At 42.8% G+C, this 12175-nt stretch overlaps 1 protein-coding gene across 7 annotated transcripts in view; it reads right to left on the bottom strand.

The window, feature by feature from the left end:
- Positions 1–12175, bottom strand: part of ALDH18A1 (aldehyde dehydrogenase 18 family member A1) — a 53213-nt gene that overhangs the window by 39963 nt on the left and 1075 nt on the right. For 5 of the 7 annotated variants that reach the window (XM_033187767.1, XM_033187807.1, XM_033187811.1 and 2 more), the window contains exon 2: positions 9590–9705. In XM_033187767.1, the coding sequence (XP_033043658.1) occupies positions 9590–9677 (88 nt within the window). In that variant the 5' untranslated portion in view covers positions 9678–9705. Of the gene's footprint in view, positions 1–9589; positions 9706–10148; positions 10313–12175 lie in introns of all 7 variants that reach the window. The other 2 variants (XM_033187776.1, XM_033187800.1) reach the window with 1 other exon arrangement.

Raw genomic sequence — 12175 nt, 5'->3', positions numbered from 1 at the left:
GAGGTAGGAGAATCGCTTGAACCTGGGAGGTAGAGGTTGCAGTGAGCCAAGATCGTGTCACTGCACTCCAGCCTGGGCGACAGAGTGAGAGTCCTTCTCAAAAAAACAAAAAAAGAAGGAAGAATCTGATTAGCAAAGACAGTAAAGGACAAAGTAAGTGTATGAATAATACAAAATCTCAACTAGCCTATCTACAATTTCTCTTTGATGAATCCAGATGCCTGTAACAATGATGAAATAAACCAAAGAGCTTTCTGAAGGAATAGCAATGTTAGAGTCAGATACTTTCTATCCCCTCGGACACCTGCCTCTAACCAATTTTCTTGATTTTCTTGTAACACTGTACAAGATTACAGATATTTTGTACAGATGAACAAACAAAAAAAATTATACAAGATTTCTAAGGAGGAAAAAAATCTTGATTAAAAGCCAAAGAGGTACCCGCATAAAGCCAGAAGTAAAAGAGTAAAAGCTGAATGTCAGGCACAGAACCCCTTCAACACTTCTCATGGGCTCAACACCTCCTGCTTAGCTGCTTACTAATTACCCATTCGTCCTTTCTCACACAATTACCAGATCCCCAAGTATTGGCCAGGTATGCTGCCACCAGTCGAAAGACTACATTTCCCAGCCTTTCTTGCTCAGATAGACAGGACCATGTGACCAACAAGATATCTGGCTAACAAGATACAAGTGAAAATGTTATGTGGAATTTCTAGGAACTTAAAATTTTGAGACATGCTCTCTTCCCTTCATCCCCACTGCTGCTTGGAACATGGGTATGAAGGCTGGAGATCAATCACTCATTTTGAACTAGAAGGAACTGTGAAGCAACAAGAATGAAAGAGCAGGGATCCCTGATGATTCCACAGTGCTATTCTGGAAGCCCTGGACTGCCTATCTTCTTTCAGGACTGCTAGGCTTCCTTCAGGAGGGAGAAATACATTTCTATCCTGTTTGAGCCATTATTATTTTGAGTTTCCTGCTACATGCACATAATTGTAACTGACATAGAAGGAGAATGACTGCATAGGCAGATGGGCTGGGTGAAGTCTCCGCGGGAGAGAAGATGCTGTCAATCAGTAGGGGTGGAGGAGCACTAACAGCAAATAGACCTTCCTCCTTGATAGCAAGAAGCAAGACACTGTGGGTAATATAGGTTCTCAGCAGGACTAAGCTTTAAGCAATTCCCTGCAAAGACTTTTCTATATCTTATTACAAGCAACTCATAAATATTCAAATGAATTACTAAAATAATCATTCCAAGCCACCTTTTGAACCACTGTTCTATAACTTTATTAGAGTTAAGTACCTTCACTTGAACCAACCATTATCACTTCCCTTTATATTGTCTGTCTATAAATGACAATTTTCTGAAAACCTCTTTAGACCTCCGACTCTCTCCTGGCCACTAACTCACTCCCTAACCACAATCTACTGATGGTGGGTAAAGCAGGCAGGAGCTTATTCTCATGAATGGGAAGGCGACTATGGGTTATCCTCCCTTCCCGTGTCCTTCACACACAAATCTTAGAAAGAACATTTCTAACAAAGTAGTGAAGATTCATTTCTTCCTTTCCTTAAATAACCATTTTTCAAGTGACTATGTTTCAGGTTTGTGGAGATATAAGAAAGATAATATGATTTTTTTTCACAATAGGCTTGGCATCTAGATCTGGGCACACAGCTACTTAGTAAGCCATTATCTGGGATGGAACTGGGATTCTGATGGCATTGCTGGATCCACAGATGCATGGTCTCTTCCTGCTGCGGGAGTCCCTGGGACTAAAAGATTGGTTTGTTGTTGAGTGTGAATTTTGTGGAGTGCTACTTTCCTTCATTAGGTTAATTATTAATAACATAGGTACCCTACTCTGTTTTCAGGAATATTATCCTAAGCAATATGTACACCTAAGTCTTAAGTTTAAAAGTTGTACACATAAAGGTTTGGTCTCACTGATCTGATAGAGAGAAGGGTGGTGGAGGGACAGGCTTACTTCCCTAGGGTTTGGACCAGGGATCATCAGTGGCTGTTTGCAGAGCTCAGAGCTATGCCAAGTATCACGTATTATCCCTTTGACAGCTGTCAGATCTAGGCTTTCTGGCTTTCTCTCCTGTCCGCTGGAGGGCCTATCCTGACCTGGAAGGGGTGGTGAGCATGGGTGGAACAGCCTGAGAGGGTACCTCAGGAACATGGGTAGTGGCATGCATGTCTGTCCAGCTGATCAAATGGTGATCAAGTGGTAGAAGCCAATCAGAATCCAGCAGCCAGGCTAGCATGAAGGAGGCTAACCCACAGTCTGTATCAGGAGAAGAGGGTGGGTGGCATGGCTCAGTGCCAGGTAGTCAAGGGTCATTCTGGCTGGAGACAATAGGGTAACAGCAGTAGATAAGGCCTGTTAGGGATCAAGAGGAGGTCACCACTATTAATAAGGTTTCATGCAGGTGACTCAGTCAAATCCAGTAGGTTCTAGCACAAAGGAGAGCTTCATGGGACCCAGGGCTTTTTGGGTTTCCTATTGAACAACACCTTTTACCTTCCAAGGTTGACCCTACATTTCTTGGGGGGTATTTTTTAAATGTTCTACAGTGTATTACACTTGTTAGGGTCCATACTGAAAATGGAGAAGGCCTTGATTAGTTTGGAAAATTCAAGGTTTCTAGAGAAGTAATTGTTTCCCATCTTCTAAGGAACTTTTAGGCTCTAAGTTCCAAAGAAAATCTGTCCCCTCCTAGTAGGTATGAGGGCATAGTGAGGTGTATGTGTATACAGGTGTGACGTGGTGGGGGATGGGAGGGGTTGACCATGTTCTTCTTAAGGGCCACAGATTATACTCTTATTACTCTTGAGGAGAACCGTTTACTTCTTCAGCATCAGAGTCCTTATGCCCAGCAACCAATGAGGCTGTGTTCCAGGCCTCAGCAAGAAGGGACCCTCACATGACTTCTCTTTTTCTTTCTGGCCTTCCATTGCCTTCTCTGTTTGTCTCCATAAGCTTTCTCATTTTGCCTTTCTTTTCCTATTTTTTCCCCCTGCTATTCTGCTTATCATGATCAGTGAGAGAGCTCCATTCCAGAAAAATCCAAATCCCCAAATCCAAAACCTAGGGAAACAATTAGAAAGTGCCTCCTTCTGTGCATGAGCCTAATGAGGATAAGTATCAATAATAAAATACGGAAGTGAATACTTACCACATACCAGGAGTTGTGCTAAGTATTCACATACCTTCTACAGGAGTAAAAAGGATAAGCGTTGGCTCTGCAGCCAGATTGCCTGAGTGGAATCTCAACCCCTTCACTTACTTGCTGTCTCCCTAACTATCTCATAAGGTTGGTATGGGGGATAAAACAAGTTCACTCATGAACAGAGATTGGCACAAAATAAATACTCAATGAATACTAGCTGGTACTATGAAAAAAGTATGCCGGGCGCGGTGGCTCAAGCCTGTAATCCCAGCACTTTGGGAGGCCGAGACGGGTGGATCACAAGGTCAGGAGATCGAGACCATCCTGGCTAACACGGTGAAACCCCGTCTCTACTAAAAAAAAAAAAAATACAAAAAATTAGCCGGGCGTGGTAGCGGGCACCTCTAGTCCCAGCTACTCGGGAGGCTGAGGCAGGAGAATGGCGTTGAACCCAGGAGGCGGAGCTTGCAGTGAGCCGAGATCGTGCCACTGCACTCCAGACTGGGTGACAGAGCAAAGACTCTGTCTCAAAAAAAAAAAAAAAGTATTACTTATTGTGACATGGCATATATAACCATGGTTCCTGGTTTATAACTCTAATAGTGCTTTTTACAGTCTTTCATTATAATGTTGGTGTAAGGAAACAGAATCTCTCTCTCTGATCTTCTCCTGAACTCCTTTCACCTGCTCAAGGCAGGACTCTAATTTGATTGTGGGTTGTAAGACTCTCAATCCAGAGACGGTCCTGCCCCATACCTTGGAGGAAGAAATATTGCACAGAAAGACCAAGATAAAATCCGAACAGACAGGCCCTGCTGGGTTACCCCACTCAGTCTATTAGTATTAGGTCACATCCTTTTTGTTCAATCACATTTCAACACAGTTGTCCATGCTTTAATCATGCCTACCCCAATAAGTCTCCATAAGAGTTCCAAGGGGACAAGGTTCGGAGAGCTTCCAGACAGCTGAACATGTGGAGGTTCCTGGAGAGTGGTGTGCCCGGGACGGGCATGAAAGATCTGTGCCTCTTACCCCACACCTCATCCTACGTATCTCTTCATCTGCATCCTTTGTAATAAACTGGTAAATCTAAGTGTTTCCCTGAGTTCTCTGCATCACTCTAGCAAATCAACCAAGCCCAAAGAGGGGATTGTGGGAACCCCAACTTGAAGCTGGTCAGTCAGAAGTTCCAGAGGCCTGGACTTAGGACTGGTAGGAAGGTGGGGATGATCTTATGGGACTGAGCCCTCAACCTGTGGGCTGTCCTCAGGGGAGGTAGTGTCAGAATTGAACTGGAGGATACCCAACTGATGTCCACTGCAACCCCCACACATTTGGTCACAGAAGTCTTCTGTGTTGATTGTTGCCATGGAGTGAGAGCAGAGGAAAAATAGTTTGAGCTTTTCTATACTCTACCTTCATCATCATTGTCATCATCATCACCATCATCATCATCTCACTGAATTCTCATGAATTAAGCCTTATAAGTTAGGTATTATTATGAGTTCCTTATTGTTGTTACCCGTTTTATAAATAAGGAAACCGATGTTCAAAGTAACTGAGTAATTTACCAGTGTTGCCAGATTACAAAAATGGCCACAATCCTTTTTCAGCTTCTCCATTAACAGGTGAGTCAATTTTCCAAATTTCTTAAATTTGGGCTGGCCCTGTACCTTGCTTTGACCAAAACAATGTGGCAGAAGGAACAGTGTATAAATTCTGAGTTTACATCTCAAGAGGACTTGCAGCTACCATGCTTGCCCTTCTTGGGAACCCTGTAAGCATCACGCGAAGAAGCCATGAACAGCCTGCTGAAGGATGAGAAGTCACATGGAACATAGGTGATGTGTCACCCCAGCAGAGGCCCCTTCATCCCCAACAATCAGCCCTAAGTCAATCTGAGACCTGACACAGACACAGAACCACTGTGCAGCTGAGCCCAGTCCAAAATACCATTCCACAGAATTGTAACCTAAACAGACACTTGTTTTAAGCTACTAAGTTACTTAATAAGGAGAAGGGCTAGTTTTAAAAATCCAGGACCTGGTTCCAAATCCTGAACTTTTTAGCCCTTATACTCTACATGAATAGGAAAGAGATTTTTCTGTCTAATGACAAGCTTGATTAGTTGATTGGCAAGTCATCTTGCAATGAAACCTGGAAATGGACTACTGATAAGATTTAGGTGATATCGAGGAGCTAGTCAAGTCAAAACAACGTAAACAGCCTTTCAACAAATGATGCTGGAACAACTGGTATTAAAAGTTGAAAGATGAACATTGACCTACACCTTACACCGTATACAAAAATTAACTCAAAATGGATCACAAAGCTGGGTGCAGTGGCTCACACCTGTAATTCCTGCACTTTGGGAGGTCAAGGTAGGAGGATCTTTTGAGACCAGAAGTTCGAGACCAGCCACAGCAACATAGACTCCATTTCTACAAAAAATTTTTTAAAAAATTAAATGTGCCAAGACTGGGCAACATGGCAAAACCCTGTCTCAACAAAAAATATAAAAATTAGCTGGATGTGGTGGTGCACGCGTATAGTCCCAGCTACTTGAGAGGCTGAGGCAGGAGAATCGCTCGAGCTTGGGATGTTGTGGCTGCAGTGAGTAATGACTGCATCACTGCTCTCCAGCCTGGTTGACAGAGCAACACCCCGTCTCAAAAAAAATAAAATAAAAAATAAAAAAAAACAAAGAAAAAAATTAGCCAGGTGTGGTGGTATACCCCTGTAGTCCTAGCTACCTGGGAGGCTGACGTAGGAGGATTACTTGAGCCCTGGAGGTTGAGCCTTGATTGTGCCACTATGCTCCAGCCCTGGGTAACAACAGAGCAAGATCCTGTCTCAAGAAAACAAAACAAAAAAAATGGATCATGGATTTAAGTGAAAAATATAAAACTATTGAACTTTTAGGAAAAAAATAGGAGAAAATCTTCAAAATCTAGGGTTATACAAAGAGTTCTTAGACTTGACCACCCCAAAAGTATAATCCATAAAAACAAAAGCTGATAAATTTGACCTCGTCAAAAGAAAAACTTTTCCTATATGAAAGATCCTGTTAAAAGAATAAAATGACGGCCGGGCGCGGTGGCTCAAGCCTGTAATCCCAGCACTTTGGGAGGCCGAGACGGGCGGATTGCGAGGTCAGGAGATCGAGACCATCCTGGCTAACACGGTGAAACCCCGTCTCTACTAAAAAATGCAAAAAAACTAGCCGGGCGAGGTGGCAGCGCCTGTAGTCCCAGCTACCTGGGAGGCTGAGGCAGGAGAATGGCGTGAACCCGGGAGGCGGAGCTTGCAGTGAGCTGAGATCCGGCCACTGCACTCCAGCCTGGGCGGCAGAGCGAGACTCCGTCTCAAAAAAAAAAAAAAAAAAAGAATAAAATGACAATCTATGAGACTGGGAGAAAATATGTGCAAACCACCTATCCAACAAAGGACTAATACCTGGAAGTGCTATGGTTTGCATATGGTATGGCCCTACCAAGTCTCAGGTTGAAATATGATCCTAAGTGCTGGAGGTGGGGCCTGGTGGGAAGTGTCTGAATGACAGGGGCAGATCCCTGACGAACAGCCTGGTGCCATTCTCAGAGGGAATGCATGAGTCCTCACTCTTAGTTCCTAAGAAATGGTTGTTAAAAAGGGCCTGGCCATTTCTTTTCTCTCTCTTGCTTCCTCTCTGGCCATCTGATTTTGCACATACCAGCTCCCCTTCATCTTCTGCCAAGAGTAGAAGCAGCCTGAGGCACTTACCCAATGCAGTTATTGGTGCCATGCTTTTTGTACAGCCTGCAGAACCATGACAAATAAACCTCTTTACTTTATAGCCTCAGATATTCCTTTATAGCAATAAAAATGGACTAAGACAGGAAGATAGAGAGAATTCTCAAAATTCAATAGTAAAAACAACAACAACAACAACTTTCCAATTCAAACTGAGCTAAATGCCAGGTGTGGAGGCTCATGCCTATAATCTCAGGACTTTGGGAGGTTGAGGTGGGAGGATCACTTGAGGTCAAGAGTTTGACACCAGCCTAGCCAACATGATGAAACCCTGTTTCTACTAAAAACACAAAAATTAGCTGGGCATGGTGGTGGGCACCTGTAATCCCAGGTACTCAGGAGGCTGAGGCAGGAGAATCGCTTGAACCTGGAAGGCAGAGGTTGCACTGAGCTGAGATCGCGCCACTACACTCCAGCCTGGGTGACACAGCGAGACTCCATCTCAAAAAACAAAAACAAAACAAAACAAAACAAAAACTGAGCTAAAGACATGAACTAACATTTCACTGAAGAGGATATAAACACATGAAAAGATGTTCAGTATCATTAGCTATTAGGGAAAGGCACATTAAAGCCACAATGTGATATCACTACATACCTATCAAAATGGCTAAAATAAAAAAGAGTGACCACATCAAATGATGGTAAGGATGCAGAGAAAGTGAATCACTTATACAATGCTAGTAGGAATGTAAAATGGTACTGCCACTCTGCAAAGACAGTTTGACAGTTTCTTATAAAACTGTGTTAGGCCGTTCTTGCATTGCTGTAAAGAAATACTTGAGGCTAGGTAATTTATAAAGAAAAGAGGTTTAATTGGCTCACAGTTCTGTGGGCTGTATGGAAGCATGGTGCTGGCATCTGCTCAGCTTCTGGTGGGGCCTCAGGAAGCTTATAATCATGGCAGAAGGCAAAGGGGAAGCAGGCATCTCCAATGGTGAGAGAGGGAGCACAAAGAGAGAGTGAGGGGGTGGTGCCACACACTTAACCAGATCTTGTGAGAAGTCACTCACTATCTCGAGGACAGCACCAAGGCATGAGGGATTCACCCCCATGACTCAAACACCTCCCACAGGCCCCACCTCCAACACTGGGGATTACAATTCAATATGAGATTCGGTAAGGACACACATTCAAACTATATAAAAAACTAAACATGCAGCTGCAATCTGACCCAACAACTACACTCTTAGGCATTTATCCCAGAGAAATGAAACTATGTTCACACAAAATCCTGTATATGAATGTTCATACCAGCCTTATTTTAACTGCCAAAAAATGAGAGCAACCCAGATGACCTTTAATGGCTGAATAGTTACACTAACTGTGATACACTCAGCATTAAATACTACTCAGTAATATAAAGGAACTAACTGATACACACAGCAACTTGAATGACTCTCCAGAGAATTACACTAAAGAAAACAGAATCCCAAAAGGTCACATACTGGATGATTCCATTTACATAACATTCTCATAATGACAAAATTATAAAAATGTAGACCAGATTAATGTTGGCCAGAGGTGAGTAACAGGAAAGAGGACAGTGGCTGTTAAAGATAAATAAAAAATCCTGTGGTGATTGAAATGTTCTGTATCTTGATCATATCAATGTCAATACCTTCGTTGAGATACTAGGTGAAATTGGGTGAAGGGTATAAGGGACCTCTTTGTACTATTTCCTAAAACTGCAAGTGAATTTATAATTAGCTCAAAATCTAAAACTTAATTACAAAAAAAGTAATGAACAAAAATAGCATGGGGTCGGGCACGGTGGCTAACGCCTGTAATCCCAGCACTTTGGGAGGGAGGCCAAGGCGGGCGGATCACCTGAGGTCAGGAGTTCGAGACCAGCCTGGCCAACATGGCAAAATCCCGTTTCTACTAAAAATACAAAAATTAGCTGGGCATGGTGATGCACACCTGTAATCCCAGCTAATTGGGAGGCTGAGGCAGGAGAATCGCTTGAACCTGGGAGGCAGAGGTTGCAGTGAGCCAAGATTACACCACTGCACTCCAGCCTGGGTGACAAAGCGAGACTCAAAAAAAAAAAAAAGCATGTAAAAATTTATTTTGGGGGCAATAAATACAGGAAACACTTCATTGACACAAACACTGAGAACATTTCACCAGGAGACTACCTCTTTGCCTCCTTATTTGGTAGAATTTTGTCCAATTCTGCCAAATTACATCTTTTTTTTTTCTCTCTTTTAAACCTATTTTCTTGGCTGGGCATGATGGCTCACGCCTGTATCCTAGCACTTTGGGAGGCCAAGGCGGGCAGACTGTTTGATCTCAAGAGTTCAAGACCAGCCTGGGCAACATGGCAAAATCCCATCTCGACAAAAAATTAAAAAGTGAGAGTCAGTGTGGTGGTGTGCGTCTGTAGTCCCAAGTACTTGGTGGGTTGAGGCAGGAGGATTGCTTGAGTCCAAGAGGTCTGGGCTCCACTGAGCTATGTTTGTGCCACTGCACTCCAGCCTGGGTGACAAAATGAGACCCTGTCTCCAAACTAACAAACAAACACTTTTTTTTCTCTTTGAAAACCTTGTTGAAACACACTTTGACTACCAAACTTGCCACAGACTCATAAGTTATCTATGGTACCTACGAGATCTGGAGACGGTTGTACACTGGACCCAGGGCAGGAGATGTTGGTTGAAAGGCTGGAACCCACAGCGGTAAACTCGACTCAACATGTTGCGATGTGGTCACCGACCAAAGTATCTGCAGAATACATTTTTTAAAAAGTGAGTAATGAAAAATACTGGAGAATTCATTTCACTTCCCTCTACTTCCCCTTACTCTCAGACTAAAAATCTGACTCTCCTGTTCTAAACTCTTCTGTATTAGGGAAACTCCCACCTCCTCTATATTACAGAAAAGAGAGAAAGAGTAAGTGGCTCTTTTCTAGGTCTCAACCCTAGCCCTTCGTTTCCTAGGACCATCTTAGTTTTTATGTAAGCAAATAATAATGCAGGGTTAGGAATATTTTGCGACACAAAAAACATCTGCTGTTTTTGGTATCTTCCAAATTAAAAAAAAAAATCTTTCAGGTGCAATGCTTATGTATTAATACTAAATCTATAATTCCTGTAATGGATCCAATATCCTAAAACAACCATGTCCACCTTTCTGCTAACACCTCCCAACAGAACTGGGAAACGCACCTATTTGAAATGTCAGCTTGATCCTTGCCAGTCAGCCATGAGAAGCAAGAGGAAAGGCCAGAGGCTGCTGCCATGTTTTTCTTCCTGATGCCCCAGGAGTATAAAGTAACTCTTGTACCCCTGGAAGGCAGTGGCAATGTCTGCAACTGGCTAACATCTTAATCCTGTGGAGGATGAGAACATGGCTAGAAATCTTGGTTGAGAACATGAGGCAGTTACGGGCATTTCCTCACCCTGGGTCAAATTTGAGACTTTAGACAAAGAATAGTTTATTTCACAAAAAAGTAGGGGACTCCTTCCTATATGTACAGAGAGAACAAGCCATTCATTATTGTAGCTCTTTTTTGTTTGTTTGTTTGAAGATGGAGTCTTGTTCTGTCGCCAGGCTGGAGTGCAATGGAATAACCTTGGCTCACTGCAACCTCTGCCTCCTGGGTTCAAGCGATTCCCCTGCCTCAGCCACCCAAGTAGGTGGGACTGCAGGCACGGTGCACCACCACACCTGGCAAAGTTTTTGTATTTTAGTAGAGTTGGGGTTTCACCACGTTGACCAGGATGGTCTCGATATCCTGACCTCAAGATCCACCCGCCTCAGGCCTTGTGGCTCTTTTTATGCTACAGAGACACTGCTGTTTACACAAGAAAAATACTTCAGTTTCTTTGTTTGTGGGCCTCCGTTTAACTTTTGTTCTATGGATTGGTGGATATATCCCAGCCCTCTTAAATGTGCCTCAGAAGACTAGCATTTAGCCCCATAGTGAAGAAAAATAAGGCATGGTGTTATTGCTTTACAATTTATACTGCACAAGGCACCGAAATAGGACAGAGAATGGAAGGATACAGCTGTTCTAAAACATATGGCATCTAGTAGGCAACAAAGTATTAATTGATCTTGTTATTTCAGTTTTTTCATAACACTGAAGTATGATTTTGGCACATGGTCTATCTTTGCTGCTTATATAAATTCCTTCAATAATGGCTGCTAAACAATTATTTACATGTGAATTCTCCAAAATAACTATAGAAGAGCCAAAGGCTAGAACAATCAAATTCCAGTTCCACCTGCCTAAGAAACCTTCCCCAGCAACTCTAGTCTTCACAGCTGGGTATATATTCTACAGGTTAGATTTTAAATAGCCCGTGACTACTGCTTTTCCCATATGGATTACCAACTTTCCACTGACAATATGGCAAAAACGATGAGGAACAAGGCCTTTGAAATTGGTCAGACTTGGGTTCGCGCTCTGCACTTGCTATCTGTGTGTGTGTCTTGTGGAGAGCTACCTAATTTTTCTAAGCCTCTGTTTCCTCACTTATAAATCAGGGATACTAACACTAAGGACCTCACGAAATTATAGCGAGAATTAAATGAGATAATGCGTGGAAAATGCTTGGGTACAACAGATGGTCAGTAAACGTCAGTTTTCCTCCTTTTGTCTTTTAGGCACTAATGATGCCTTACGATTATTTTCTCCTTAATTTCCTTCAAGATTCATCACAGGAACAAAGAATTCAACGAATATTCACTGTTAGATACAATCACACACATATACTGACTGTTTACCTCTCTCTTACCCAAGAGTGATTGAAAGCTCTGAACACTTATGGTCACTGAATTAGAGGTTGAAGACCGACACAGAAACTAAGCCTCCTGGCCTCTTCCGTGTACCACTATCTCTGACTGACCTCGGAGGTTACATCTACTCTGTCACTGTAATGGATAGCTCACTCTGCCAGAGTGTATTACGCCCTCGAGAAGCACACAGTTGATCCCAAGGAGCAAAGAGTGTGTGTGTGTGTGTACGTGCGTGTGTGTGTCTGTCTAGACTCATATCTAGATTCGTGTGACTGCGTCTAGACTCTCCGTGTGTGTTTAGACTCCGTATCATCAGTTGAAAAAAGTTTTCATGTTCTGACTCAAGACATTTCTCAAGTATCTCTTTGCAGACTAAACAGAAAGCCCTTATCTAACTGATTTGAACAGAGAAGTGAACTTCAGTCCCAACATAGTTCATCCACAAACACAT

Source organism: Trachypithecus francoisi, unplaced genomic scaffold (assembly GCF_009764315.1).
Source record: "Trachypithecus francoisi isolate TF-2019V2 unplaced genomic scaffold, Tfra_2.0 Contig01579, whole genome shotgun sequence".
NCBI lineage: Eukaryota > Metazoa > Chordata > Mammalia > Primates > Cercopithecidae > Trachypithecus > Trachypithecus francoisi.
This window is presented reverse-complemented; position numbering and strand designations above follow the sequence as displayed.